Source organism: Notolepis coatsorum (genome assembly GCF_963971535.1).
Source record: "Notolepis coatsorum genome assembly, chromosome: 4".
NCBI classification, from domain to species: Eukaryota; Metazoa; Chordata; class Actinopteri; order Aulopiformes; family Paralepididae; genus Notolepis; species Notolepis coatsorum.
Window position 1 is genome coordinate 189,619,155 of NC_140168.1, and position 26,830 is coordinate 189,645,984.

Here is a 26,830-nt window from a genome sequence, read left to right on the forward strand (position 1 = left end):
AGCCTGATATCTCTCAATTCAGAAACAATCAACAGACAGAGCAAGACGATATACTCTGTCGTTTTCTAGATGGTGGTAGGAAGTGTTTGCTACTTTGGCTAACAAGAAGCTATATGGCTAGCTGGATGCAGTCATGAATGCCGTAGCTATAGTTGTGAAACGGAACTTGAATATTAAATTGTTGGACGTATGGTCTGATACAGACGGCCGAATAACTATTGCTAAAATAGAATACAGTAACAGGAAAATCGTGTTGGTAGTGGCTTATGCCCCTAATCTTCACAACGCCAACTTCTACGCAACACTCACTAATGCAATGTTGGACATCCCCGAGTACTCATTTATAATTGGTGCAGATTTTAATGTCATCTGGGATCCTTTGATTGATAATGATCAGAAACATGCATCTAATGCACTAAAGGATTGGGCCAAGAATACAGGTGTAAATGATCTATGGCGATTACTCAACCCAACGGCCAGAGAGTATTCTTTTTTCTCAGCAAGACACAAGTCATTCTCCAGAATAGATTATGTTTTTGCATCCCCTAGACTATTTGATAGATTTGACGTGGAATTGGAACCTAGTGCATTATCAGATCACAATTATTTACTCCTGAAGGGCTCATTTGGTAGACTGACATCCCGAGCCCCAAGATGGCGCTTCAATTCGACACTGCTGAAAAACACTGAATACCTTTTACAACTCAAAGATAAACTAGATAAATTCCTGGAGACTAATGCGGGTTTGGTAAAGGACCCCAGAATGTTATGGATTTCGGTAAAGAGTTTTATCAAAGACAATGTGGTATATTCTGAATCAGAAAATCAGAAAATCAGAAAATCTCCAGCGATGAGTCCCAAAAAGCGGTGTGTAAGTTTTGTAATAGGAGATAACAGTTAAATTCAGTAATACTCTGATATATTTCAATACATTTCTGGCCAAATTCTGCTGTTATTCAATATATTATTTTAGGAGAATACCAATTTGATGTCTAAACTAACAACAACTAAAGATAGGTTGCAATCATCCTCTGTTTTCACATAGCTTTTAGAAGAAGCCAGCAGGCTATTTAGAATGATCAGGCCTTGAGGTTAGATAGCAGAACAGTTAAACAGGCCACCGTTGTAAATACCTTCCCCCCGCCACACATTCTAAAGGGAACGGTCACTAGGGTCATTTATTATCTTTAAAACAGATGGCTGTTGAAACCAAACCCTTCCCCCAATGGATCATTGGGCCTGGAGGCCAGCTAAGTTAGTATTTCAACCGTTCTTTATTTACGTATGGCAGGACCCTAAGGGTCATGCAGGAAGCCTACTAGAGGTAATAAACCAGATGCATGCAGTAAAAGATACTGGCAGGAGGAGAGCTGTCTTTAGAAGACAGGAATTTGAGAACTGGGTTAAAACCAATCTAATAGTTATAAATGAAATACAGGCAAATATAGTAAATAAATACACTAAAAAGGTAATAAGATATAGAATATTATCAGGAATATTCTGCCCATAGAAAATCAATCTTAAGACTAATCAACTCGGTATAAAGATACAGATTGATCCTTTAAAAGCTGAGTTATGCTATAATATATTATAAACCAAAGATTAGAAGTCAGATCAAACTGTTTAGTGTTCTATAAAGCTAAAACAAAGTTAAGGATTACTTTAGAGAATAGAAATACAACCAGTATGATTAAAAAACAACAAAAGGTTTAATTACATAGTTACATGGGGACAAAACTCAAGGAAAAACTTTTAGCAAACTGTCTAGTCAAAATAAAGAATACTCTCATTATTGTAAAAACAATCAAAGCATGGCAAAGTATTTGTAGCTGTTGAACTAGGAAACGACTCATGCTCTATTTCTGTTCAAGGAGAGAGGGCCGAACTGGAAAACTTCATATAAGGAGACGAAATGATTAAAATAGTCCCTAGATGTAAATAGTACCATGTCCCTTTAAGAAACCAAAATGGCCAATATCCAGCTAAGCCAATAGAAAAACGTGACGCCCCTAGCTATCATCACTAGGACGACGCGGGAAAAAGGGGCGGAGATTTGTCTTTATCTACAGAAGCTGACAGAGAAATAGGAGCGCGAAGAGAAGAAAAACGAGCACTCCCAGCTTGAGCCAGGGAATCGCTGAAGACCAGAGTTGCCGGGGGCAACCAGCAACAACAAAGGATCAGCCTTGTGTTGCCAAGGACGACCTGCAACAACAAAACGGGAGAGTGCTGGCACCAGACGATTCGAGAACAGAGACTATAGAAAACGAGACATGAACCAACAGCCAAACCGAAGACGATGATTTTAGACATAGAAAGTAACTTCAGTACTTGTTTGACTCATTTAGTTTGTGTTTATTGGAATGAATAAACACAGCTGTTTTATTCAAAACATCTCGTCCGTGCCTACTTCCTGCAACCAAACCAAATTGAATCCAACAAACGCAGAAAGAAGGGTAATTCCACTATACGATCAAAGATACGGTATACGTTATGATAGACACTTCAATTGTCTCCGCGACCCGTGCTGAATTCGAACAAAGCCGATTGAAGACGACGAGAGCGCTACTTCTCGAAGGACTGAGAGGTTCTCTCCCTGTCTTCGACGCCTCTACGACTGTTTTCTTCACCTCATCAGCCGGGACAACGGATTTGTAGGTGAGTAAGGAAGATGTGGCGTCTATATTGGTGTAGGACGAGCAGTCTCCGAAAGGGGTTTGCTGTAGGTATTGCCGTGCTACCTAGTACGATGTTTGTGTCGGCAGACACCAGGGACCAATATTCACAACCTTGGCTCTGGTCTCGACCGCGCGAATACTGTGGAGCACGGATATAGGTTAGGGAATTAAGGTGTGTTCGGTTAGAAAACCTAGGATTAGTGAAATGGGTAGACGTGAATCTGCATCGCTAGCCGTCCTGCGTGGATCAAGGCAGGTAGCGTGTGGGTAGGGTACAACCAATCAGAACTGCTACCAATCAAGGTAGAACAGAGGGATTGGTACATGACTGATTAAGATGGTATTGTTTAAGTGTGAGGGGGCTAGTATGAAAACTCGGCCCACTCCACGGGAAGCGTGCCCACGCTCTGAGTTCGTCCTGTGGGGTGGGAAGAGGGTCATACAGTGTGATGAATTGCAAACCCTCTATTAAACAATAGGATGCTAGTCAGTAAGGACGGTAAAGTTAAGACTATTCTAGGTGGGATTGTGCGCCCGCCAGGCCTAAGGTAACTCGCACGAGTCCATCAAAAGGGGAAATTGCTTTAAATCGATGCGCGTGACATTTTATTTTTGTGAGACGTTGCAAATACTTCAAAATTGTACGACACATCGACACATTTCGGCTCTGATTTGCGATTTTATTCAAATCAGAGAAGGGAGGACTGTAGATGAAGAATAACACTGGGATATCGAGGTGTGTAGAAGCATTGGGAGCACAATGTGAATACGGATTCCGATTCAAGCCAAAAAGGCGCCTGGGTTAACTGTCTTCGTGCAGGCTTTGCGGAAATGGAGCGACGTATCTGAAAGGGTGGGGCGAATGTTTCAAACGCCTGGTTAGTATAGGGATAATAAGAAGTACTTATTTAATTGATCAGCTAACTGCGCTTTATGGTTAGGACATTGGGAAGAGTTGTATAATACGGGCGATGTTTAGGTTAAGAAATGCACTAAGCAAGCACTGAGGAAGGCTGTTGCCGAATGAATGGAATGTTTATAACTAGGACAATGTGTTTTGCTAAATATATATGATTGATGAATGACTGTTAGTGGTTATGAATGAGTGCCAATGTGTGTGGGTTGTTGTTGTATCGTTATGAAACTCTAGTGACCAACAGCTGCGGAGAAACAATATAGGATTGTCCGTTGTATGGAGTGTGTTAATTTTTTGGAGGGCCGTGGGAACGCAGCAGGGTTAGCTTCTAGTTAGCCACGAGGGCGAGCGGGTGTAAATGTGGACGTTGCGTCGTGATATCGAGTATATTGAAGGAATCAGGAGTGAGATGGAGCCACTGGGATGTGTAGTGTATGTTGGGATTAGTGATTTCGGTGGGATTAAGGTCGTTGTTTAATGTAATAGAAATCAAATGAAGCGATGTTTTAGAAATGGAAGTGGTCACTGGAAGCGTCCGGTCGAGGGGACTTTGGGGCGCGTTGGATTTAATATACTGTATATTTCGGCCAGGCGGAGACAACGGACGAGCGGGGTAATGTAAAGATGATTATATATATGATCTGTAAACTAGCGCTTAATGAGATTAAAGTTCTGTTGCGGGCTAGAACTGTGTTGTGCTAATGTCGCGGTGTGTTGTGCCACTCGAAACAACGGGACAATAGGCCGTTTAGGGGATGTGGCGTGGTTGATGCTAAGCTAAGCTAACTAGCTACGCTAGGCTAACGGGCAATGATATGGTTGGGCTAAGCTAATTGAGCTAGCGATGCTAAGCTAGCAATGCTAAGCTAACGGTGCTAATAATGCTAAGCTAACGAAGCAAATAAGCTAAGCTACCTGTGCTAACGATGTAGCATTGTGGAACTCTCGGTAATCTCGCGATGTGCTACTAGAGCAACTTCCTATGTAAACAGGAAGCGCCGTGGCGACCATTTTGAACAGGAAGCGCTGTGGCGACCATTTAATTTTTTTTAGTTTTTATCGTTTTTTCCCGTTTTGCATGATGGCGGATGAAGAATGGATATATGTACATATCTGGTTGTCAATCTATGTCTATTGTTAGCCCAGTATGATGGCAGTAGTGGGGAAAACGGGATGGGTGAGTGTGTGTTTGTTTGTGGCTTTACAAAATGTTTTAAACCAATAGTGTGCAGTGTATGGGGTGGCTGTTATGGTTAGAACGTGTAGACGGTATGTGTCGGTCTGCGCATGTAGCATCTGGGAGGTTGTGTCACGTTTTGGATGGTAAGTGTTGGGGAAACGAGGTTCTCTGTACATGGGTAGGCTCTGTAGATTTTGGTCGCCATTGGCCAAATAGTTTTCATGTAGGGTGCGGACATGTGTGATTGATAATTGGCTTATGGGGGACTCTGCACCGGCTTGTTGAAGGCTGGCGGAGTGTGTGGAAGGTGTGTGTTTAAGGAGACTGTGGTTTGTTACCATGCATATAGGATCTGTTGGTGAATAGGACCCGTCAGAGCTGGCTGTCCGGCCCGAGGAAACTGTCTGGAAATAAAGTATGATTGTATAATAATGGATATTTCACTCTCAAGGGTGGAGTAGTGTTGTGTTGAACTTGAGACATTTGATCTAGTAATATAGTACAGCACAAAAATGAATGCGAGAAAAGTGATTTAATTGAATAATAATATAATTCATGGAATATATGGATAAATAAATTGGGAAAAAATGTATTGTCAATGCAGAACAGTAGAATAATGTATCTGAGGGAAAAAGTGTGATCTTCCAATCAATTGTGTGTTTTAAATAACAAATCCAAAAAGCAATAAAAGGACAGAGGGAAAATAATTTCCTTCTGTGGAGGTCGGGGCAGTACCAAGGCTGCACACGACCAAGGAGATAGCGATTAGCGCAAATCCAACGAGGAGCAATGGTCAAAACAATAGCAATAAACCTAAGGAGTTTTGAAAAGGGATAACTGACAGGGCTGGAAGCTAAGGAAAATAGACCTCAGATGGTCCTTTCGAGGGGGAACATTTTATAGATTTTCTTGTTTAAGTCTCCCTCGTTTTTTAGTGTTAATCTTTTCGGTATGATGTATTAATCTTTTTCTTTCAGAGTCAGACACACAATCTAGACACATTTGGATATTACACAATAAGTATAGTAAATAAAACAAAAAAGCTGATATGGGGAGATGTCTTCTTTGTATAGAAGGACTGCCCTAGTCTTGGTGTCGTTAAACATAACTGATAAATGTGTGTGAAAGTCAATAACGAGGGAGGGGGGATGAATGCAAGGAGGATTTGTACTATACAGAAGGAAACTGGGCTTTTGGTCTTCTTTGTATTTTTTTGATTTTTTAGGTGACTTTGCTAAAGGTAACATATTATGGTATATATAAGGTTAAAGACATGTTTGATTTAGAAAATACTGGTGACATGTGGGTTATATTTGTGGTATATTTTGAATCAGAACCATGTTTTAACTCCCAGAAAATCTCCAGCGATGAGTCCCAAAAAATGGTGTGTACGTTTTGTAATAGGAGATAACAGTTAAATTCAGTAATACTCTGATATATTTCAATACATTTCTGGACAAATTCTGCTGTTATTCAATAGATTATTTTAGGAGAATACCAATTTGATGTCTAAACTAACAACAACTAAAGATAGGTTGCAATCATCCTCTGTTTTCACATAGCTTTTAGAGGAAGCCAGCAGGCTATTTAGAATGATCAGGCCTTGAGGTTAGATAGCAGAACAGTTAAACAGGCCACCGTTGTAAATACTTTCCCCCCTCCACACATTCTAAAGGGAACGGTCACTAGGGTCATTTATTATCTTTAAAACAGATGGCTGTTGAAAACCAAACCCTTCCCCCAATGGATCATTGGGCCTGGAGGCCAGCTAAGTTAGTATTTCAACCGTTCTTTATTTACTTATGGCAGGACCCTAAGGGTCATGCAGGAAGCCTACTAGAGGTAATAAACCAGCTGCATGCAGTAAAAGATACTGGCAGGAGGAGAGCTGTCTTTAGAAGACAGGAATTTGAGAACTGGGTTAAAACCAATCTAATAGTTATAAATGAAATACAGGCAAATATAGTAAATAAATACACTAAAAAGGTAATAAGATATAGAATATTATCAGGAATATTCTGCCCATAGAAAATCAATCTTAAGACTAATCAACTCGGTATAAAGATACAGATTGATCCTTTAAAAGCTGAGTTATGCTATAATATATTATGAACCAAAGATTAGAAGTCAGATCAAGTCTAGTGTTCTATAAATCTAAAACAAAGTTAAGGATTACTTTAGAGAATAGAAATACAACCAGTATGATTAAAAAACAACAAAAGGTTTAATTACATAGTTTCATGGGGACAAAACTCAAGGAAAGACTTTTAGCAAACTGTCTAGTCAAAATAAAGAATAATCTCATTATTGTAAAAACAATCAAAGCATGGCAAAGTATTTGTAGCTGTTGAACTAGGAAACGACTCATGCTCTATTTCTGTTCAAGGAGAGAGGGCCGAACTGGAAAACTTCATATAAGGAGATGAAATGATTAAAATAGTCCCTAGATGTAAATAGTACCATGTCCCTTTAAGAAACCAAAATGGCCGATATCCAGCTAAGCCAATAGAAAAACGTGACGTCCCTAGCTATCGTCACTAGGACGACGCGGGAAAAAGGGGCGGAGATTTGTCTTTATCTACAGAGCTGACAGAGAAACAGGAGCGCGAAGAGAAGAAAAACGAGCGCTCCCAGCTCTGAGCCAGGGAATCGCTGAAGACCAGAGTTGCCGGGGGCAACCAGCAACAACAAAGGATCAGCCTCGTGTTGCCAAGGACGACCTGCAACAACAAAACGGGAGAGCGCTGACACCAGACGATTCGAGAACAGAGACTATAGAAAACGAGACATGAACCAACAGCCAAACCGAAGACGATGATTTTAGACATAGAAAGTAAATTCAGTACTTGTTTGACTCATTTAGTTTGTGTTTATTGGAATGAATAAACACAGCTGTTTTATTCAAAACATCTCGTCCGTGCCTACTTCCTGCAACCGAACCAAATTGAATGCAACAAACGCAGAGAGAAGGGTAATTCCACTATACGATCAAAGATACGATATACGTTATGATAGACACTTCAACAACACTACAGCCTTTGCATCCATCCTCCGTAAGAAACGGCATTCCAAATTGGTAGAGCTGAAACGCTTCACTCGTTGTTATTCTCTTCTTTACAACACAACTACTCGGGTCAATTGGAGTCTCAAATTAATGTGTTAAAAAAAGAGATTAACTCCATTTTAAGACAACAATCTGAATTTCAAATACGCAGTACAAGACAACATTATTACTTTCATGGCTCTAAACCAAGTCACCTACTAGCTATGAAGATACGATCCAATGCACAATTTGCTGATATCCCTACTATTAAGAACCAACAAGGACTTGTTACAGACCCCAAAAAAATCAACGAGACTTTCACTACAAGTCAGTAGTGGTTTTCGATCATAATAAAATGGATACATTTCTTGATAAAATTAACCTACCTAAACTCTCAGAGGAAGACGCTAAACAGTTAGAAACACCTATTACACTAGAGGAACTTAGGGAGGCTATATCTGAATTGCAAGGTGGTAAGGCTCCTGGATGGGATGGTATCCCACCAGAGCTGTACCTCTCATGTTGGGATGTAATCGGACCCCTATTACTTGATATGATTTTATACTCAATCAAAGAGGGGAACTTCCCCAGGGACGTCAATATGGCACTCATATCTGTCCTCCTTAAAAAAGACAAAGACCCCACCGAATGTGGTAGTTATAGACCCTTAAGCCTCCTCGGAACCGATCTCAAGCTGTATGCTAAGGTACTAGCCATCAGACTTCAAAAGCATATGACATCTTTAGTTCATCCTGATCAGACAGGCTTCATAAGAGGCCGCCTGATCACGGATAATATTAGACGGTTACTACATGTGATAGACGCCAGCAAGGATGCAGTGCCTCCTACAGCTATATTATCCTTGGATGCGATGAAGGCCATTGATAGGTTGGAATGGTCTTATTTATGGGCAGTACTCGGAAGGATGGGGTTAGGAGCAGGATTCATTATATGATTAAAGTACTATACACAGAGCCATCGGCCATGGCCATGTAAATTCACCTCCCCTCTCTTTCCTGTCTCGCGCTCGTCCAGACAGGGTTGTCCTCTTAGTCCCGGACTATTTGCTCTATCCTTAGAACCTTTAGCACAGTATATAAGACAATCCCAATCCATAGAGCCGATCTCAATTAGGGGCACACAGCATCATATTAGTTTATATGCGGACAATGTAATATTGCTCATGCAAAACCCTACCACCTCACTGCCTCATCTTCTCAAGCTGATAGATGATTTTGGCAATCTATCAGGATTTAGGATAAACTGGCCAAAATCGGCCTTCCTTCCACTTAATGTCACTGCAAAGGCTACCCTCCTTCCAGAAAATATACAAATGGTAGAACACTTTAGATGTCTTGGAGTTGAAATATTCCACACTATATGCCAAACAGTGAAGTATAATTATACAGGAATCCAAGATAGGATCACAAATGACTTTGACAGGTGGTCAAAACTTAAAAACTCAGTACAGACCGGAGTATCAATAGTTAAGATGGATATTTTACCTAGAATCAACTTCTTCAGTTCAATGCTACCGTTACCCCCCCCCCCCCCCCCCCCCCCCCCCCCTACTGGTTACTGGAAAAAATTACATTCCGCCGCATATACATTTATTTGGAACAACAAACCTCCATGAATAAAAAGAACCACCGCACAGAGAAATAAAGCCGACGGAGGTCTAGCATTTCCAGACTTCTACTACTGCTTTAAAGCGTACTCTTTAAGACTACTGATCACCTGGTTTGATTCTCAAGCATCCGTATCCTGGAGAACATTAGAAGAAAACATCGTGGCACCACATAGACTGCAGGATGTAGTATACACCAACCTATCAATTAAGCAATGCAACATGAAATATGGCCCTATTATTACACATATGATCCGGATATGGCGTGAAACACAAAAAAATTTACTAACCAACATAAATGGCATAGACACTCTCCCATATTTAATAACAATACACTCCTGATTGCACAACAACCTATCAGATTTCCCAAATGGGAAAATAATGGCATACATACATTGGGAGATATCTTCAACAAACGGGGTTTCTGTAGCTATCAAGATATACATAACAAATTTAACCTCACCAGTTCCACATACTATTTCTACAGACAGTTATTAGCATGTTTGAAGGCTCATGGAGTCCCATTAAAGGTACCACTGGAGCACCACAGATATCACAAATTATTTTATGAAAGGGAGACATCGAGAGGTTTTGTCTCTGACTTTTACCGTCACTTCCTTACATCCTCGTATGAAGTCCTTCCCCTAGACTCAGTTTGGAGGAGGGATATACCAGACTTGGAAGTAGATTTTGATTGGGCTGAAGTCTGGGCAAACGTTCGGCTATCGTCACGTAACCCGGATCATCAACAGATTAATCTTAATTTTATTCATAGGACTTACCTAACTCCTATTCGACTGAACCGTATGGGGCTTAAACAAGACTATCTATGTTCCTTATGTACAAATGGTGATAGTGGTACATTTATGCATATGTATTGGGAATGCCCGCCTGTTAACATATTTTGGGAAAAAATAACCACACTATTATGAGAATTTTTGTTTTTGACAATACCTGTAATGCCTTCTGTATTGTTGCTGAATGATGTCTCTCAATTATCACACTCTGTACTTATAAAAAGGATAATCTTGTCCGGTCTTACGACTGCCAAAAAGCTAATAGCATCACGCTGGATTCAACCTGATAAAATGTGTCGGAGGGTATGGATTCTTACCTATCTTGATGTGATTTACCTAGAGATATCTACCGCGCAAATTCTAAGTGTTAATGAAGCCAGTATAGCAATCTGGTTAGAAGTGGTGGAGAGGATAAAGCATTATATGAACTTTTAATCCTTGGTATCAAGCGGAATAATGGATGTATTCAAGGGGGGTCCGGTGGGGGAGGGAAGAACGAGCAAGAGCATTTATGTGTTGTATTGTATTGTAATTAATCTGTGTATATCTTTAATCTTTAATCTACATATATTTTAATTTAAAAAACCGGGCTGTCATGATTGTTAGTATTATGTCGGTAATAGCCCTGTGATTTATAGTGGATTTCTACTGTAAATGTTTGTATGTCATGTCAAAAATTTAAATAAAAAAGATTTGTTCACAAAAAATAAATGAATGCCGTTGCTTTCAATTCCTGCTTTTTAAAACGGGGGACAGATGCAACATGCCCATGGTATGGACTGTTACTGGAGTTTCTTTTTGAGTGGATAAAAAAAAAGTGGATTATGGTTTGTGGACAGCTGAATATCTCGCCCCCTTCAACTCTTGTGATGGTAAGTCTATGTTTAATAGCTAGCCTTGGCTCGTTTAACAATATGCAAAATATGCTGTACAGCCCTGTACTCATACTGAAGTTATTCATGGCATATACTACATACTACTAGGTCTGATCTTTTGCAGTTCCCTCTAATTTGTGTACGGATCTGAATACGGGCGTGGGAGCATGCACAAATATGGTACAGTGATAATATGCTGCCGCTCCCGAGAGAGAGAGCGAGAAAGAGAGAGAGAGAGATTTGGGCGTGCATTTTTGTGTAGGCGCTATTGGAAACGTGGCTGCATTGACTGTGATCATATATTGATTGATGGCAATGGTGATAGTTGTACTGTACCTACTTAAATATTCGTACCTTGTGGTTTCGCCGAAGCTCTGACGTGCACAGTAGGCTACTCAGTGTGTGGTGTGTGACATTGTGATACCTCGGTACATGCTTGCAAAATGTTTGGTATAGCGCCCCCCCTGGAGAAGAATTCACCAGCCGCCACTGTACGACGGAGACAGGTAGGTTCCAGTTGTGGAGTAATAAGTAGAGGCAGAGAGGGTGTTTACTCGTTAACGGTGGTTCTCTATATTTGTAGAACGGTACACCTAGAGTAATAGCAACAGATAGTAACACTTACGCAGGGCGTCTAGGAGAGAAGAATAATAATGATAACAATAATGACAGCAACGTCCAGTGTCTGTCGTACCGCTGTGTACTCTGCAGGAGAATGAGAAGATCCGACAACTGGAAGTAGAGAGACAGGGGTTTAATTAAGACCACATTCCAGACATACCAAGCGCACCAACGTGACAACCAATCAGGAGACCCAAACAATAAGTGACAAGTGACAGGGAGACAAGTGACAGGGAAGCCAAGTGACAGGTGTCAGAATGGTGGGTGGTTCTCAGGCGGGGCCAGAGAACCCAAACGTTACATATATTATTCAAATGGAAGCTAAATATATTATGTAATGGATAATGTATAGCTACGAGGTCATTGTCGCAAAATAATTGACAGACACAGAGTTTAGAACACCGAGGCGCAGCCGAGGTGTTTTAAACGTCAGTGAAGGTCAATTATTTTGCGACAATGACCGAGTATAGGCTATACATTATCCTGCTTATTACATGGCTAACTTACTAACAATATACCTAATTCATCGACAAGACGAGATCAAATGCAGACGCAGTTGTTCTGTGGCTCTGTCAGCCCAAATAAAGTGATTATTATTATCGGCAGCCGGCAGGTCTGTGGTCTGATTGCATGACTGAGTGCAGCTGTGCATATGCTGAGCAGCACTGATACAGTGTGTGTAGTGGGCTTGATTGGTCCAGATGCGCACAGCGGTCATTATTGTTCGGCAGAGGTCCGTTATCGAGTAATATCGGACCTCTGACGAGCGCTATTGACCAATCACAAGCAAGCATTTCGGCGAATGTGAAAACGCCATGTAATAAACTTTATTATTATATTACATTATATTAGGGCAGACCTTTATTAGTCGAATAGTCGACTGCCAACCTCTTAGCGGTTCCGGGTCGAGGCGTACGGTGCCGTGATATAGGGCGCTGTTTATTTCTGATCCACACTGTCCGGTCATTATTTGGCGGAGGGACACCATTTTTTGTGACCATATTAGGAAGACTGGCCACCACACGCACAGCAAGTATCAGTCCGCAGCTCTGAGCGGAAGTCCATAAAAGCCTGCGTCGACGGCAGAAATGGGGGAGTTGCCCCTAAACCTGAGGAGAGTAAAGTTAGGGCTACAGTACTGGGCAAAATTGAGTGGGACAAGTCTGTCCTTCCCAGCTAGGTGTTTACTTTCAGGAGATGGGGATAAGTATAAACCTTTTTTGGCCAGTATTGATCAGTGGGCCAGGAAGTTGAGATTGCATCAGGGGGGAGTGGCGGAGCACACTCGGTGGCTATCAGTGCCATTTTGGCTAGTGCCTGATCGAGTCATTGAACTTAGGTTCTTGAAGGAGGAGGATAAGGGCGAGATTGTGGAGGAAATAGAGAGGTTCCTTCTGGAATCAGGGGCTCTGGAGGTGTACACTGATGGCTCTGTGGATCCTGAAAGTGGGAGGGCAGGATTTGGGTGGTGGGTGCCTCGGTTAGGGATCGGTAAGGGACAAAGAATATCCGAGGGCAGCTCAGTATTTGTGACAGAGTTGCTTGCCATCCTCTGGGCATTGTGGTGGGTGGAGGAAGTGGGACCAAGCCAGGTGATTATATGCTCTGACTCGGCTGCTGCACTGATGGCTCTGAGTGCAGGTGGGTCTAAAGCTCGCCCTGATCTCATTCAGGAAATAATGTTGGTTTTATATAGGATTGCGAAGGCAGGCTGGTCAGTGGAGTTTTGTTGGGTCCCGGGGCACGCTGGGATTGCGGGGAATGAGATGGCTGACTCCCTTGCCAAACAGAGCCTGGGAAGGGAGGAAGAGATAGGCATTTCAATGGGAAGAGTAGAACTCAGAGATAAGATAAAGAAAGGAGTTGAGGCTGAGTGGCAGGATGAGTGGGAAAGGGGGACCAAGGGAAGGCACTATTTCTCTCTGCAGCCTCGGGTCAAGATCAAGGTGGAGGGATATGGGTCAAGGAGTGATAGGGTGAAGATGTGTAGACTGAGGCTGGGGCACTGTGGGTTGAACAGTAGCTTGTGCATTGTGGGCAAACATCCAGATGGGGTGTGTGAATGTGGAGAGACTGAAACTGTCGGGCATGTCTTCCTAAAATGTGAAAGGTATAGGAAAGAGAGGGAAATCTTTTATAAAAGTCTGGAAGAGCTGGGAGTCTCTTCCTTCTCTCTTAAATCATTATTTGGCATGGATAATGAGAACCACCAGTTGATCACAGAGGCAGTGCTGACATTTCTGCATGCTTCAGAGTTGTACCAGAGGATATAGCGTTAGGGTATGTATTAGTATTGGACAGGCAAGAGGAGCAGAGAAGAAGGAGAAAGTGTGAGTTGAAGAGGCCTAAAGATGGAACACCACTAGTGTAGTATAAGAAATGAGGAGGGAAGAAATACGCCAAGAAAGAAGAAGAAGAAGAAGAAGAAGAAGAAGAAGAAGAAGAAGAAGAAGAAGAAGAAGAAGAAGAAGAAGAAGAAGAAGAGATCATCAAAAAAAGTGTGGAGGGCAGTAATACGCCACGATGCGTCTACTCTGCCGGAAATTCAAAAGAAGAAGAAGAAGTAATGTGTTTTGAAGATGAGAAGAAGAAGAGGGTAAACAATCAAAAGTTGGTTTACCAGAGGCCTAACTATGGCACACCACTAGCGTAGTATAAGAACTGAGGAGGGCAGTAATACGCCTGCAGGAAATTCAAAAGAAGAAAGAAGAAGAAGAAGAAGAGCTCATCAAAAGAACTGCGGAGGGCAGTAATACGCCACGATGCGTCTACACTGCTGGAAATTCTAAAGAAGAAGAAGAAGAAGAAGGTCGAGTTTTTTGGTAGATTTTCCCAGAGCGTTCAGTCAAAGAATAAATTTTTCCGGGGAATCAGCGTGTGTTTGTGCATTTCGAAACGACAGTGTAAGTACTGTTTATACTAATTTGTTGGACTTATTATAGCATTCGTTAACGTTTATGACCGTCTATAGTGTTTGTGAGATGTTTTTCCAGAGATTCTGGTCATATTTTCCACTCAAAAAGCTTGTTTTCAAAAGTAGCGCTGTGTACTGATATGTTCACCCAGGCTGCGGTGTGTTAGCTGCTGAGCTAACGCATGGCTAACATGAACACAGTTGACGTATTTATTTCGCAAATGCAGTGTTTTCAAATAGCCACATTTAGGCATGTATTTAGTGTATTCATTAGTGGGTCATATTCGTATATGTAACATATTTCATTTGATCAACCTAGAATTGATGACAAGCCATAGCTGCTGGACGCTAGCTCCCATGCTAGCGTTGGCTAACAACATGAGCTGAGAGCCAGGAAGAGCCAGGAAGACCCATGCTACTTATCTACCCAGGAAAGATGCTTCTAGAGCGGCATAGAGTATGGAGGAAGACAATGCTCTATGAAGAGAATGGGGTAAGTTTGAAGAAACATTTTAACACACACATGAAAGTTTTATAATTACCGTCACAATATGTAAAACATTTTTTAATTTTTTTATTTAATCTAGTTTCATTAATTAATTAATAACTTTTGAACAATAGATGCTATTTCTAATCTGTCAGCTGTTCTATATTGCCAACAAGATTGTCTACATTCCATTCATTACACATAAATCTGATATAAGCAAGGAAAGTTTAATTTAATTAATTTGTATCTTCCCAGTTTAATTTCAACAAGTTCAAGTGCACCTACATATGAACCATAATAATAATGATGATAATCATACACTTATTTTATATCATTGGAAAGCCCTAGTTGTTAGCTTCAAAATGGCACCAAATATGAGGTACTTTGAAATACCCAGTAACTAATAATCACAAACCAATGCAATATCATGTTCAGGGATTTCCCAAAAAATACAGAAGACCTGGAAGCATGCAAAAATTATATATAAAAAAATATATTATAAATATATATATTCTTTTTTACATACTTTTTTTTAAATTATTATTCTTTCCAAAAGAAAAAGAGGCCTAGAAGCGTGGCTAACGCTAATGGTACGCATACCAGAGGCTAACTGCCTATTCTATTATGACATCATACTGTGACATCACAAATGTTCTAGAATGTTTATTATGACATCATACTGTGACATCACAAATGTTCTAGAATGTTCTATTATGACATCATACTGTGACATCACAAATGTTCTAGAATGGTCTATTATGACATCATACTGTGATGTCACAAATGTTCTAGAATGTCCTATTATGACATCATACTGTAACATCACAAATGTTCTAGAATGTGCTATTATGACATCATACCGGAGAATGAAGAAAAACTACTAAGACCAGCCACTGTTTGTTTTCATTTATTCTTTCAGTCCAGTTGAAAAGGGAGCTCATGGCGAGCCAGCGACCCCCCTCAGGTCTCGGGAGGCCGATGAGCCGCAGCAAACCACCAGCCACTGCTGTCCGGGTCGGAACTGGGATGGTTCCAGGGACGGGGCGTCCAGGTACGAGGGGCGGGCCTGTCGCGTCCACTGGAGTCCTGTCAGCCCAGATCAAAGTGACTGACAGGCCTGTCACCCAACAGGGGCTGAGCGGCATGAAAACTGGCATGAAGGGACCACAGAGACAGATCCTGGATAAGTCCTACTACCTAGGATTACTCAGGAGCAAGATCAACGAGCTGAACACAGAGTCCAGTAAACTGCAGAAGGAGATTGACACCTTCAACCAGGAGAATTCTGTCTACCTGTCCTATGAGAAGAGAGCTGAGGGACTGGCTGGTGAGATTACAGACATGCAGGGTCACCTGGCCGACTACAACATGCTGGTTGACATGTTGAACACAAACACGGAGATGGAGGAACTTACGAACGACGTCAAGATGCTAAAAGCCAAGAACGACAGAGAGGCACAGAGTATAGACACCATCTTCACAGAGAGACGAGAGAAGGAGGAGATGATCAGGGCGGTAGAGCAGGAGATCGAGAGGGAGAAGCAAGCCGCCGATGACATCATCAAGAAGATGTCGCCCGACAAGCAGGACAAGTACGCAGAGATGAAGCTTGTCAACGAGGAGCTGCTGCAGGAGCAGTTTGCCCTCCAGGAGGAGTTAGACGGCCTGTTGACGCGGAAGGAGACGTATGAAGCGGAGCTGAGTCACTCCCAGGTGAAGCAGGAGGCCGTGAGGCTCTACGACATGCTGTCGGAGCTGGAGCTGAAACGTGATGCCATGGAGGCTGAAGACAAGAGCGTGGGGTCTCCACAGGAGGAGAAGGAGAAGCTCTTCAAACAGGTCAAAGATAACAATCAGGAAATTGCAAGCATGGAAAGACAACTGACGGAGATAAAGGAGAGGAAGAGTCAGATCAACGAGGAGATCAGACGGCTGGACAACGACTTAGAGGAGTCGCAAGGGGAGCGTAACCAGAAGTACAAGGAGCTGAAGAAGAAGGAGGAAGACATCAACAGCTTCCTGGAGGTGTTTGAGGAGACCAGAGCGCAGGAGGAGGAGAAGGCCAAGCTAACCCAGAGCAACATCACCGCCCTGCTGGAGCACTCGAGTAGGAACATGGCCCGTATGAGTCAGATCTCCTCTGTCACGGCCAGTGAGCTTAGGACCATGCAGGAGGACCTGAGCTTCAAGGAGACTGAGATGGTCAAGTCTCAGAGCACCGCTAAAGGACTCACACATGAGTCTCAGCGGCTGCAGCTGGAGCTCCAGAAGATGGAGCAGCTGGAGAGTAAGATCGTCAGTGACCTGGTGACCCTGAAGGAGCGCGTCAGCACCATGACCACGGAGCTGAACACGTACCGGGACCTGGACGCCCTGAAGACTGCTGCGGAGGACGAGAAACAGCGGCTGGAAAAGGACAGAGTGTCTCTAACTCAGCGCAGAGACACATTAAAGAAGCAGATGCAGTGGATGAACCAGCAGTATGAAGCTCTGAAGTCTCAGCTGGAGGAGAACGAGACGCACGCTCAGCTGGCCAACCTGGAGCGGAAGTGGCAGCATCTGGAGCAGAACAACTTCGCCATGAAAGAGTTCATCGCCTCTAAAAGCCAGGAGACCGACTACCAGGCTGTGGCCCAGAGTGTCGACAAGCTGCTGGCCGTGCACAACAAGAGCCTCATAGATGCCCTGCAGAACCACAAGAACTGAGCTGTGGACCACTTCCTGTCCCTGGGAGCAGACCTCTCCCCCCTTTCCTAGTTTCTCTTCCTGTATCGTCTGATAGCATGGATACACACAGAAGTCATGTATGACTTCGTCCTGCTCACAGACACCCCGGAAAAACAATGTCAATCTGAAATGTTTTTTGATTGTTCAGTTCATGTACTTAAACTAATCTTCAAATGTGTGTTCCTGTTGGCCTGTCACTGTTTGGGGAAATTGAGTGCACTTGGCAACAAGTCAACAACAACAACATGCCGCAAAATCAATGTTCTCCTACTAGAAATTACACTGATTTGCTCTGGATCTGCCTTGTGTGTTCTGCTTTACAGTTTACAGCTGGGTGGAAACACTGTACTGTATGGTCATCAAGTATAAATGATTTGTAAATGATATATTATACAATGTGTAATAGAGTTGCGTTGTTAACAGGTTCTCTGGTTGTTATAGTACTCTGCCTCCTTGTGTATGAGCTGTAGCATCTTTGACTTTGTTGGGTATCGTGTAAATATGCCTGTATTATCTTCTCTCTTGAAGCGTACTTTGAAACTTTGAACTTTTGAATGAAAGGAAACAAAGATTCATCAACACTCCTCAGGTCATTCCAAATGAATTCATCACAAATTAATCATGCATCACTCAAAGACGAAACGAAGTTCTTCCCATGCAGTATATTTGTCAGTAGATGTGTCCAGGCAGTGGATGAGTCAAACAGACACATTCCTGTTTGACTCATGTGAGTCAGTGAGTCTGTGGTTTTAATAAATACAATTTAATAAATGTGAATTATGCTGTTATATGTATTACTACCACATATCCATTAAAGGTGCACCAGGTCGTTTTTTTTGGGAGGGGAAATTAACCTCTGAAAAGTCCAAATGCTGTATGATATATCTTTAGTAAAACAATGTTTAAAGAGAGAAACTGGATCCTTGGAGCACTGTTTGAAACTAGAAATTATGTGTTTGGCTGTGGTGCACCTATCCTCCCACTCTGTTACCATACAAAGCACCCTCTAAATTGGTTCACTTTTTCAAAGGATTCTTTTTTGGATTTGTGTCAGCCTCAGGATTCTAGACAATATTCAAGCATCCGTGACTAACTACTGTATAGGTGACATCACAAATGTTCTAGAATGTTCTATTATGACATCTTACTGTGACATCACAAATGTTCTAGAATGTCTATTATGACATCATACTGTAACATCACAAATGTTCTAGAATGTTCTATTATGATATCATACTGTGACATCACAAATTGTTTGATGTCCTAGAATGTTGTAGGATGTCATAATAGAACATTCTAGAACATTTGTGATTTATATATATATATACGCAGGAAAGAAGGAGGACTCTCTCACCAACAGCGATGGTTAGCAGTAAAACAGAAAGGATAAAGTTAATAGTTAAAGTAGCAGTACAACACATGGGTATGAAGGGGTTGACATGGGAGGAAGTAGTAAGAGAGTTAGGGAAGGGGGTTGTGATCAAGAAGGCCATAGTCAGCCCACAGGAGGCAATGAGTGACTCATAGATTAGGTTTGGATAGGGTGGTGATGTTAGGGATGGATTTTTGTTTTGTGTGTTATCCAAAGAAGAAGAAGAAGAAGATTGCAAACTAGATTGTACAGTTAGGCAGCAATACGCCGAAAGGTGTCCAGACTGCCGGAAATTCACAAGAAGAAGAAGAAGATAACTTGAAAGGACGCTTTCTCGTTGCTAGGCTGGACCTAGAGCTAGGGACATACCTAAGCTACCATGTCCACAGCCAAGGAGGAAGCATTGTCCGCAGATGAACTGCGGAAGAGGCTTTATCAAACTTTCAAGAACAGAGGGGTGCTTGACACTCTCAAAACACAGCTTCGTTACCAGCTGATCCAGGAGTTAAAGCATCCGGTTTTGAGTGGAGGAGAAACCGTTCCCAGGCTGGTCTCAGTGAAAACACACTCTCTGTTGGTCTCGGCCTCCAATAGCCTGGTGGCTGATTACCTGCAAACCTCTGGCTATGAGTATACCCTGTCAGTGTTCCACCCTGAATGTGGCCTGGCTAAGGACAAGGTTTTTACAACCGAAGACCTTCTCCAACTTATGAAAATCAGTCCACATTCAACACTTTACAGATCCCTGACTTCAAACAAACAGAAGGATAAAAAAGGTTTCCTGATAAGACTTCTAACAGAACTAACAGATCATTATATCCATGGGCAGCACTGTGATGCCGACACTCAAACCACCAACACAGCAAGTTACAGAGAATCCCTTGTTGACAAGATGAAGATGATTGACCAGGAATACGAGAGCCATAACAGAGGGGACAAGTGGGTTTCATATGAAACTAAACTTGCTGCATACAGAAAGGACATTGAAGTACAGGTTCAGGCAGAAATGAATGCAAAGATGCAGCATTTTAAAGATATGGAAATAGCCAGGGTAAAGATGGAGGAAAAAACTGAATCCCATAAAGAATTTGAGAGGCTGAGACGGGACACGGAGAGGACGTATGAGCTGAAGGCGGAGGCGCTGATTAGCAGGGAGAAACACGCCATTGAACGTTTACAAAAACAACAAGAGATTGAAGAAAAAGGTGTCTATATGCAGAGACAATCATTGTTGAAGGAAATTGAAACGGTGCGCCACAGAGACAATGAACTGAAGTTCAGGTTGGAGACTTTTGAAAAGACATGGAAAATCCATGAGGAGAAGGTGAAGTCCATAGAGGAGCTGCTGAGGAGGAGAGAGCTGGCTGTGAAGACGATGGAGGACACATATGACCAGAAGCTACAGAATGAACTCTCCAGATACAAGCTTGAGTTGAAGGAGGAGGTCATCAAGAGGACAGAAAAACTAACAGAAAACGAGAACAAAAACAAAGTGGAAACTGCTCGCATACAGAAGAAGGCGGCTGTAATCGACACTCGGATAGAGGAACACAGTAAAACCTGTTCTGATCTGCGACGGCTGCAGATTGAACTGGACACCTCCCAGCAGCAGGCGTCTTTCCTGGGCCAGCAGGGGGAGCTACTGAGGGAGAGGCTGGAGGCGATGAGTGACTACCCCAGCCTGAGGAGAGAGAAGGTGGAGCAGCAGGGACAGCTGCGCCTCCTCAAGAAACAGGTGGAGGAGGCCCAGGAGGAGAACCGGCTACTCTGTGCAGATTTGGGAAAGCCGTATAAGGAGCAGCTGGCCGTGCAGACAGAGCTGCGCAGGCTGCAGAGTTCCCGGAGGCTGGAGGAGGAGGAGTTTGACAGCCAGAGACAGGTGCTGCAGGCTCGGCTCCAGTGTGAGGTGGAGCGTGGTGCCCAGCTCCAGGCCCAGCTGGCTGAGTATGAGGAGAAGGTCCAGTGGATGAGAACCCAGACCGAAGACATCAGGATGCAGCTTCGTCACACTCAGCAAGCTCTTGAGAATGAAGTGTTGCGTAACCCCAAGCCTTCACTAGTGGACCGCTCAGTGCTGGAGCTCAGCAGCACTGATAAGCTGGTTCCCCCTGACATCTATGTGGACAAGGCTCTGCTCAGGGCCGGGGCTGGTTATGCTGATGTGTGTAAAGCAGGTGGAGGAGGAGGAGGAGGAGGAAGAGGGCGCAGGAGCACCTGGGCTCGGAGCGGCTCTCCGGACTCGGACACGGACCTGCTGGCTGGAGCGAAGGCCCGGTTCAGGGATCTGGAGAAGGAGGCGGAGACGCTGGAGGAGGCCTACAGGAACTACGAGCAGAGGGCGCTGCACGCCAGCGTCTCGCACGTGCTTCCTCCGAGACCCCTCTCTCGCCCGCAGCGATCCTATCCCTCCTCGTATCAGCAGACCTATCTCGGCTCTCGCCCCCACTCGCCTTGTGGGCTGCTCTCACCCCAGCGGCAACACGCACCTCACCACGCCAGACCCACCTCTCCAGGCCCCTATGTCGGGTATTTGAGCTCGAACAGACCCGCCTCCCCAACTCCCCAGCTTCGAGTAGCCTTTTCAGAATGCCAGGCCCAGCGGGAGGCCTCTAGCCCCGTCGGAGACGACACCGGGTGTCTGTTCACAGGAGGTGGACGTCCTCAGAATGGCAGCTCTTCCCCCTTCAGACGCCTTTCCTCCACTCCCAGTTCCCTCTCCGCGAGGCAGCTTCAAACGGAGCTTGGAGAAGAGGCTGTTGCATCTTCTTTCCCTTCCCCTGAGCTGTCAGGGAGAGCTCTCTCTCCTGCCCCGCGCAGCGAAGTGGCCTCTTCATGTGACTTCCCCTCCGACCTCAGCCCACCACGCAGCCCTCAGCTCAAGAGCACAGCACGGGGCCACTGCAGTCCACCGAAGCTACAGCGGGTCTTCTCCAGCCTGGAGTCTTCTCCTGAGCCTGAGAAGATCAACTTAGAGGACCTCACAGAGCAGAACGGGCAGGAATTTAAGTGGGGTTCATATGGGTGAAGGGCAACAAGGCTGCGGATTTGGCAGCCAAAGAGGCCCTGAGGAGGGAGGAGGTGGATGTGGGCTTAGCCTTGGGGGTATCAGAATAAAGGCAGAGATTACCAGGAGGTGGCAGAAGGAATGGGAGGGAGAAAAGAGAGGAAGGTTTTATTACAGCTTGCAGAATAGTGTTAGGGGAGGGAACGTCACCCTGGGGAACAGCAGAAGTGAGCAGGTGATAATGACAAGGCTGAGGTTTGGACACTGGGGACTAGCGGGGGGACTTGGGAAGCATGGAAATGGACTGTGTGAATGTGGGGCAGAAGAAACTGTGCAACATGTGTTTATGGAATGTGCCAAATATGCATCAAAGAGGAGGGTGCTGTTTACTGCAGTACTGGATGCAGGGCTGCCTTGCTTGTTTATCCTGTATTTTATAATTTTTTTTGGTTCTTGCTTTATCTGGCCCAGTTGCTGGGGTGTACAGGAGGCGGCGGTATGCACCTTTCTGTGGGTGCGACCCGCCATTAAGTCCGAAGAAGAAGAAGAAGAAGAAGAAGAAGAAGAAGAAGAAGAAGAAGAAGAAGAAGAAGAAGAAGAAGAAGAAGAAGAAGAAGAAGAAGATTGTACAGTTAGGCAGCAATACGCCGAGGGGCGTCTAGACTGCCGGAAATTCAAAAGAAGAAGAAGAAGAAGATAACTTGAACGATTGTCAACAGAGGAGAGATTGGAAAAAAGCTGCTCTAGAGCAGCTGGTAGGAGATTTGAAGAGTGACAGACATAATGGGAAAGTTAAGAGTGCGGAATGGATGACAAGAGGAGCAGAGAAGAAGGAGACAGAGATGATAGTAATTCAGTTTGAAGATGAGAAGAAGAAGAAGATTGGTTGTCGAGCTGGTGATTGATACATTGGATTTCTCACGGGCAAACCCACAGGCAAACCCAGGGAGAAGACGTAATGGGAAAGTTAAGAGTGCGGAAAGGATGACGACAGGAGCAGAGAAGAAGGAGACAGAGACGATAGTAATTCAGTTTGAAGATGAGAAGAAGAAGAAGAGTGTACACTAGATTGTAGTTAGGCAGCAATATGCAGAAGAGTGTCTAGACTGCCGGAAATTCACAAGAAGAAGAAGATAACTTGAGCGATCCATCGCTCTCCTGAAAAGCACCAGATGTGATCCTGCTCAAGTTGTAATATTGTTGTTATTTTCATCAAACGGGTACTTCACTCGATTTAATGATGGTGCAATTGCACATGAAGCGTGGGGATGAAAGCCAATTTCTGTTCAACACCACCGTGGACGTTACATTGGAGACCCTGGTCCAGCAAATCACAGACATCTACAGTTCTACAGTAGCTAACAGTTTGTAAAATGTTCAAAAACGATTACCAGGGTGGACCTGTAGTAGAGATCTTCACTGCACAGGGAAAAGATCCTGTGGCAAAATGGAAACGTTATGGAGGACCCTCAGCCATACATAAAGAGTTCAATAAAGAAGTGCAAGGATTTGTGTACTGTCTGAACAGTAGAAGCCAAGGTATTAAAATGCAAATGCCAGAAGATGGCAAAACGCCTCTTGGGCTCCTTCAAAGCTACTTGGTCCTTCAGGTGAATGTTCCTCAATCAAAAGACTTATCCGCGGAGCTTCTAATAACGGACATTGGCCATATGAAAAGGAGAATGTACCTATCGACAGCGTACAAAGAGTTCTCCGCTACGCCGCTGCATGTGAAAATCCCTTTCGCAGGCTTGAGACGCAATATCTGGTCTAACTTGTGCATTGACCTTGCGTCGCTCACCGAAGGGCAGTCTAAAAGAGCCGGTTTCTTGACGCTTGACGGTATCACCGTTTCTGCCAACTGCAAACTGCGAAGAATCTTCACCATGAAGGCCGATGCGTTTCAGAGTGGAATGGATTTTGACGAGGACTCGATCCCTCGTAGCTGTCAGTTTCTACCAGATGTGCGACATGTGACCCAGTTGTTGACCATGGAGAGGGTGCGCCTGGCAGGTGTGAGGAGCGGCCCGGTGAACCCTGAGTGCGATCAGCCGGTCAGCGCCGGGTCAGCCGGCTCCCGGAAAACCAGGATCCAGCTGGATTCCTCCCACATTGCCTTCGGTTGCCGGGTCTCTGGGCCTCGTCCACAAACCACAAGGAACGCCACTGGGACCTCAGAGGGCGTGGAGGGAAGGCCACTGCAGACAGGGCCCGGCTCTAGTGCTAGAACCAGCCAGACGTGTCCAGAGAGTGAGAAACCATTCCATGGCGAGCGGGCTGGGTGTCGTAAGAACAACAAGGAATTTAAGCTGATGGGGAGACCCGATGGCCTACAGCCTCATCCCCCCGGAGACGAAGCGTCTGACAGGCAGGGCTCCACCAAGCTACGGGTCCACAGCACCGACCCAGAGAGGTCAGCCCCCTCGGTGAGCCGAGCGGAGCCAGCCGTGAGACGAGGCGGATGTCTTCCCCTCCGTCCAGCGGGGGGTGCCCGACGACCTCTGAGGAGGTCAAACAGCGGGTCAGTCTCTCAGCGGGGGGTGTATATGGAGCGAGAGGCAGCAGCACAGCAGTCAAGTCAGCTTCTCACATTCTGACAGAGATGGTTAGAAAGAGAAACATATCATTTTAAACCACACCATATCTGCGGTGTACTGTGTACAAAAAATAAATAAACGGAAGAGATTTGTATTCATAATGTTCTCGTGACATGTCATACCTTTCCTTTCCCTGGCCTGTGTGATTACGTCTATGGGACACTGCACAATGTCTTTGTCTTTCCCAATGGTCACCTAGTGTCAGACTGGCATATCATAGCGTCATCAACTATTGCTGTGTCTTGGCCGGGAGACGGGGCTCCCTATGCATTAATTTTGTCATCATCACAGAGTTCGCCAGGGATCGTGGAGGAGGGACTTCTCATTTTTGTCCAATGTCGAAGAACACGTCGCACTCGCAGGAATTGTCACACTAGACTAGAAGAAAAAAGCCAACAGATTGGAACATGCTAAACCTTTCGTTGAGGTGTGGTACATCGCTATTCTCACTAGAAGGGGTGCATGATGAAGTTGGCCACCTTGGGTTTGAGCGCGCCCTTAACTTGGCCCGCACCCGATTCTACTGGCCAAAGATGGCTCAAGTGATTGATGTGAAGTGTCACACATGCGAGAGGTGCTTCAGAAGGAAAGCAAATCCTGAGAGGGCTGCTCCCATGATGAACATCAGTACAAGTTACCCCCTTCATTGAACACGGATCTGCATCAACTGAAGTGGTCTTCAGTTTCAGGCTCTCCACATTCACACCGCCCATCTGGATGTTTTCCCACAATGCTTAAGGTACTGTTCAACCCACAATGTCCCAGCCTCAATCTACACATCTTGACCCTATCGCTCCTAGACCCATATCCAGCCACGTTGATTTTGACCCGAGGCTGCAGAGAGAAATAGTGCACCCCTTGGTCCCCTTTTCCCACTCAGCCTCAACTCCTTTCTTAATCTTCTCTCTGAGTTCAACTCTTCCCATTGAAATGCTTATCTCTTCTTCCCTTCCCAGGCTCTGTTTGGCAAGGGAATCAGCTGTCTCATTTCCCTCAATCCCAGCATGCCCCGGAACCCAGCAAAACTCCACTGAACAGCCTGCCTTCTCAATCCTATATAAAACTAATATTATTTCCTGAACGAGATCAGGACGAGCTTTAGACCTACCTGCACTCACAGCCATCAGTGCAGCAGCCAAGTGCTCCTTTAAAAAGTGCTCCTTTAACTTTCTGGTTTGTGTGAATATTTGAAAACCCATCTGATTTATTCATTATCTATCACATCATTTAGTGAGAACATCATGCCAAGGGTTACACACCACAGACAAGTGTAAGGTATCAAAACGACCGGCTTGCTCCAACTCGAGTTGCTATTACTTTTTGGAAAGTTTCACTGCACCGTTTGACAAATCGACTTTAAACGGGACATTTTGGTCCATAAGATGTCATAATAGTACATTCTAGAACATTTGTGATGTCACAGTATGATGTCATAATAAAACATTCTAGAACATTTGTGATGTTACAGTATGATGTCGTAATAGTACATTCTAGACATTTCTGATGTCACAGTATGATGTCATAATAGAACATTCTAGAACATTTGTGGGAGGAGGGAAGGTTGACATATGGGATAATCCCGGGAAAACGGGAGGGTTGACAGGTCCCTGGATGTAAGTGGCTAGCCTTGATTAAATAATGGAGAAAGAGCAACGCAACACCGTTGTCTTCAATGCTTCAAAAAGAGAATTGTTTACCCCTACCAATGGATACAAGTCCCTGCAGAAGAGACTAAGGGCACAATGGAAGATCCAAAGTATTAAAGAAGAGCTGTCCTTAGAGAGAAGCTGAATGGTGTCAAATTGTGGATTACTGCTGGGCCAAGGGAAACGTTCACTGCAGCAGAGCTGGAGGTGCTGAAGCAGTACCTAGATGGAGGAGGAGATGTCCTTGTGATGCTCAGCGAAGGAGGAGAAATTAAATATGACACAAACGTCAACTTTCTCCTGGAGGAGTTTGGAATAATGGTCAACAATGATGCTGTTGTGAGGA

General features: G+C 44.1%; 2 protein-coding genes across 2 annotated transcripts; both read left to right on the plus strand.

Annotated features, from left to right (window-relative positions):
- Window positions 1-16,077: 16,077 nt before the first annotated feature.
- LOC311226783 (intraflagellar transport protein 74 homolog) lies at window positions 16,078-17,844 on the plus strand (the record flags this gene model as incomplete). Its single annotated transcript, XM_084312189.1, has 1 exon — window positions 16,078-17,844. One exon carries the CDS (start codon window positions 16,078-16,080, stop codon window positions 17,842-17,844), a length of 1,767 nt encoding a protein of 588 aa, XP_084168315.1.
- A 1,772-nt stretch (window positions 17,845-19,616) lies between these two features.
- LOC311226784 (centriole and centriolar satellite protein ofd1-like) lies at window positions 19,617-22,262 on the plus strand (the record flags this gene model as incomplete). The annotated part of the gene is made up of 1 exon (XM_084312190.1): window positions 19,617-22,262. One exon carries the CDS (start codon window positions 19,617-19,619, stop codon window positions 22,260-22,262), a length of 2,646 nt encoding a protein of 881 aa, XP_084168316.1.
- Between the last annotated feature and the right edge of the window lie 4,568 nt (window positions 22,263-26,830).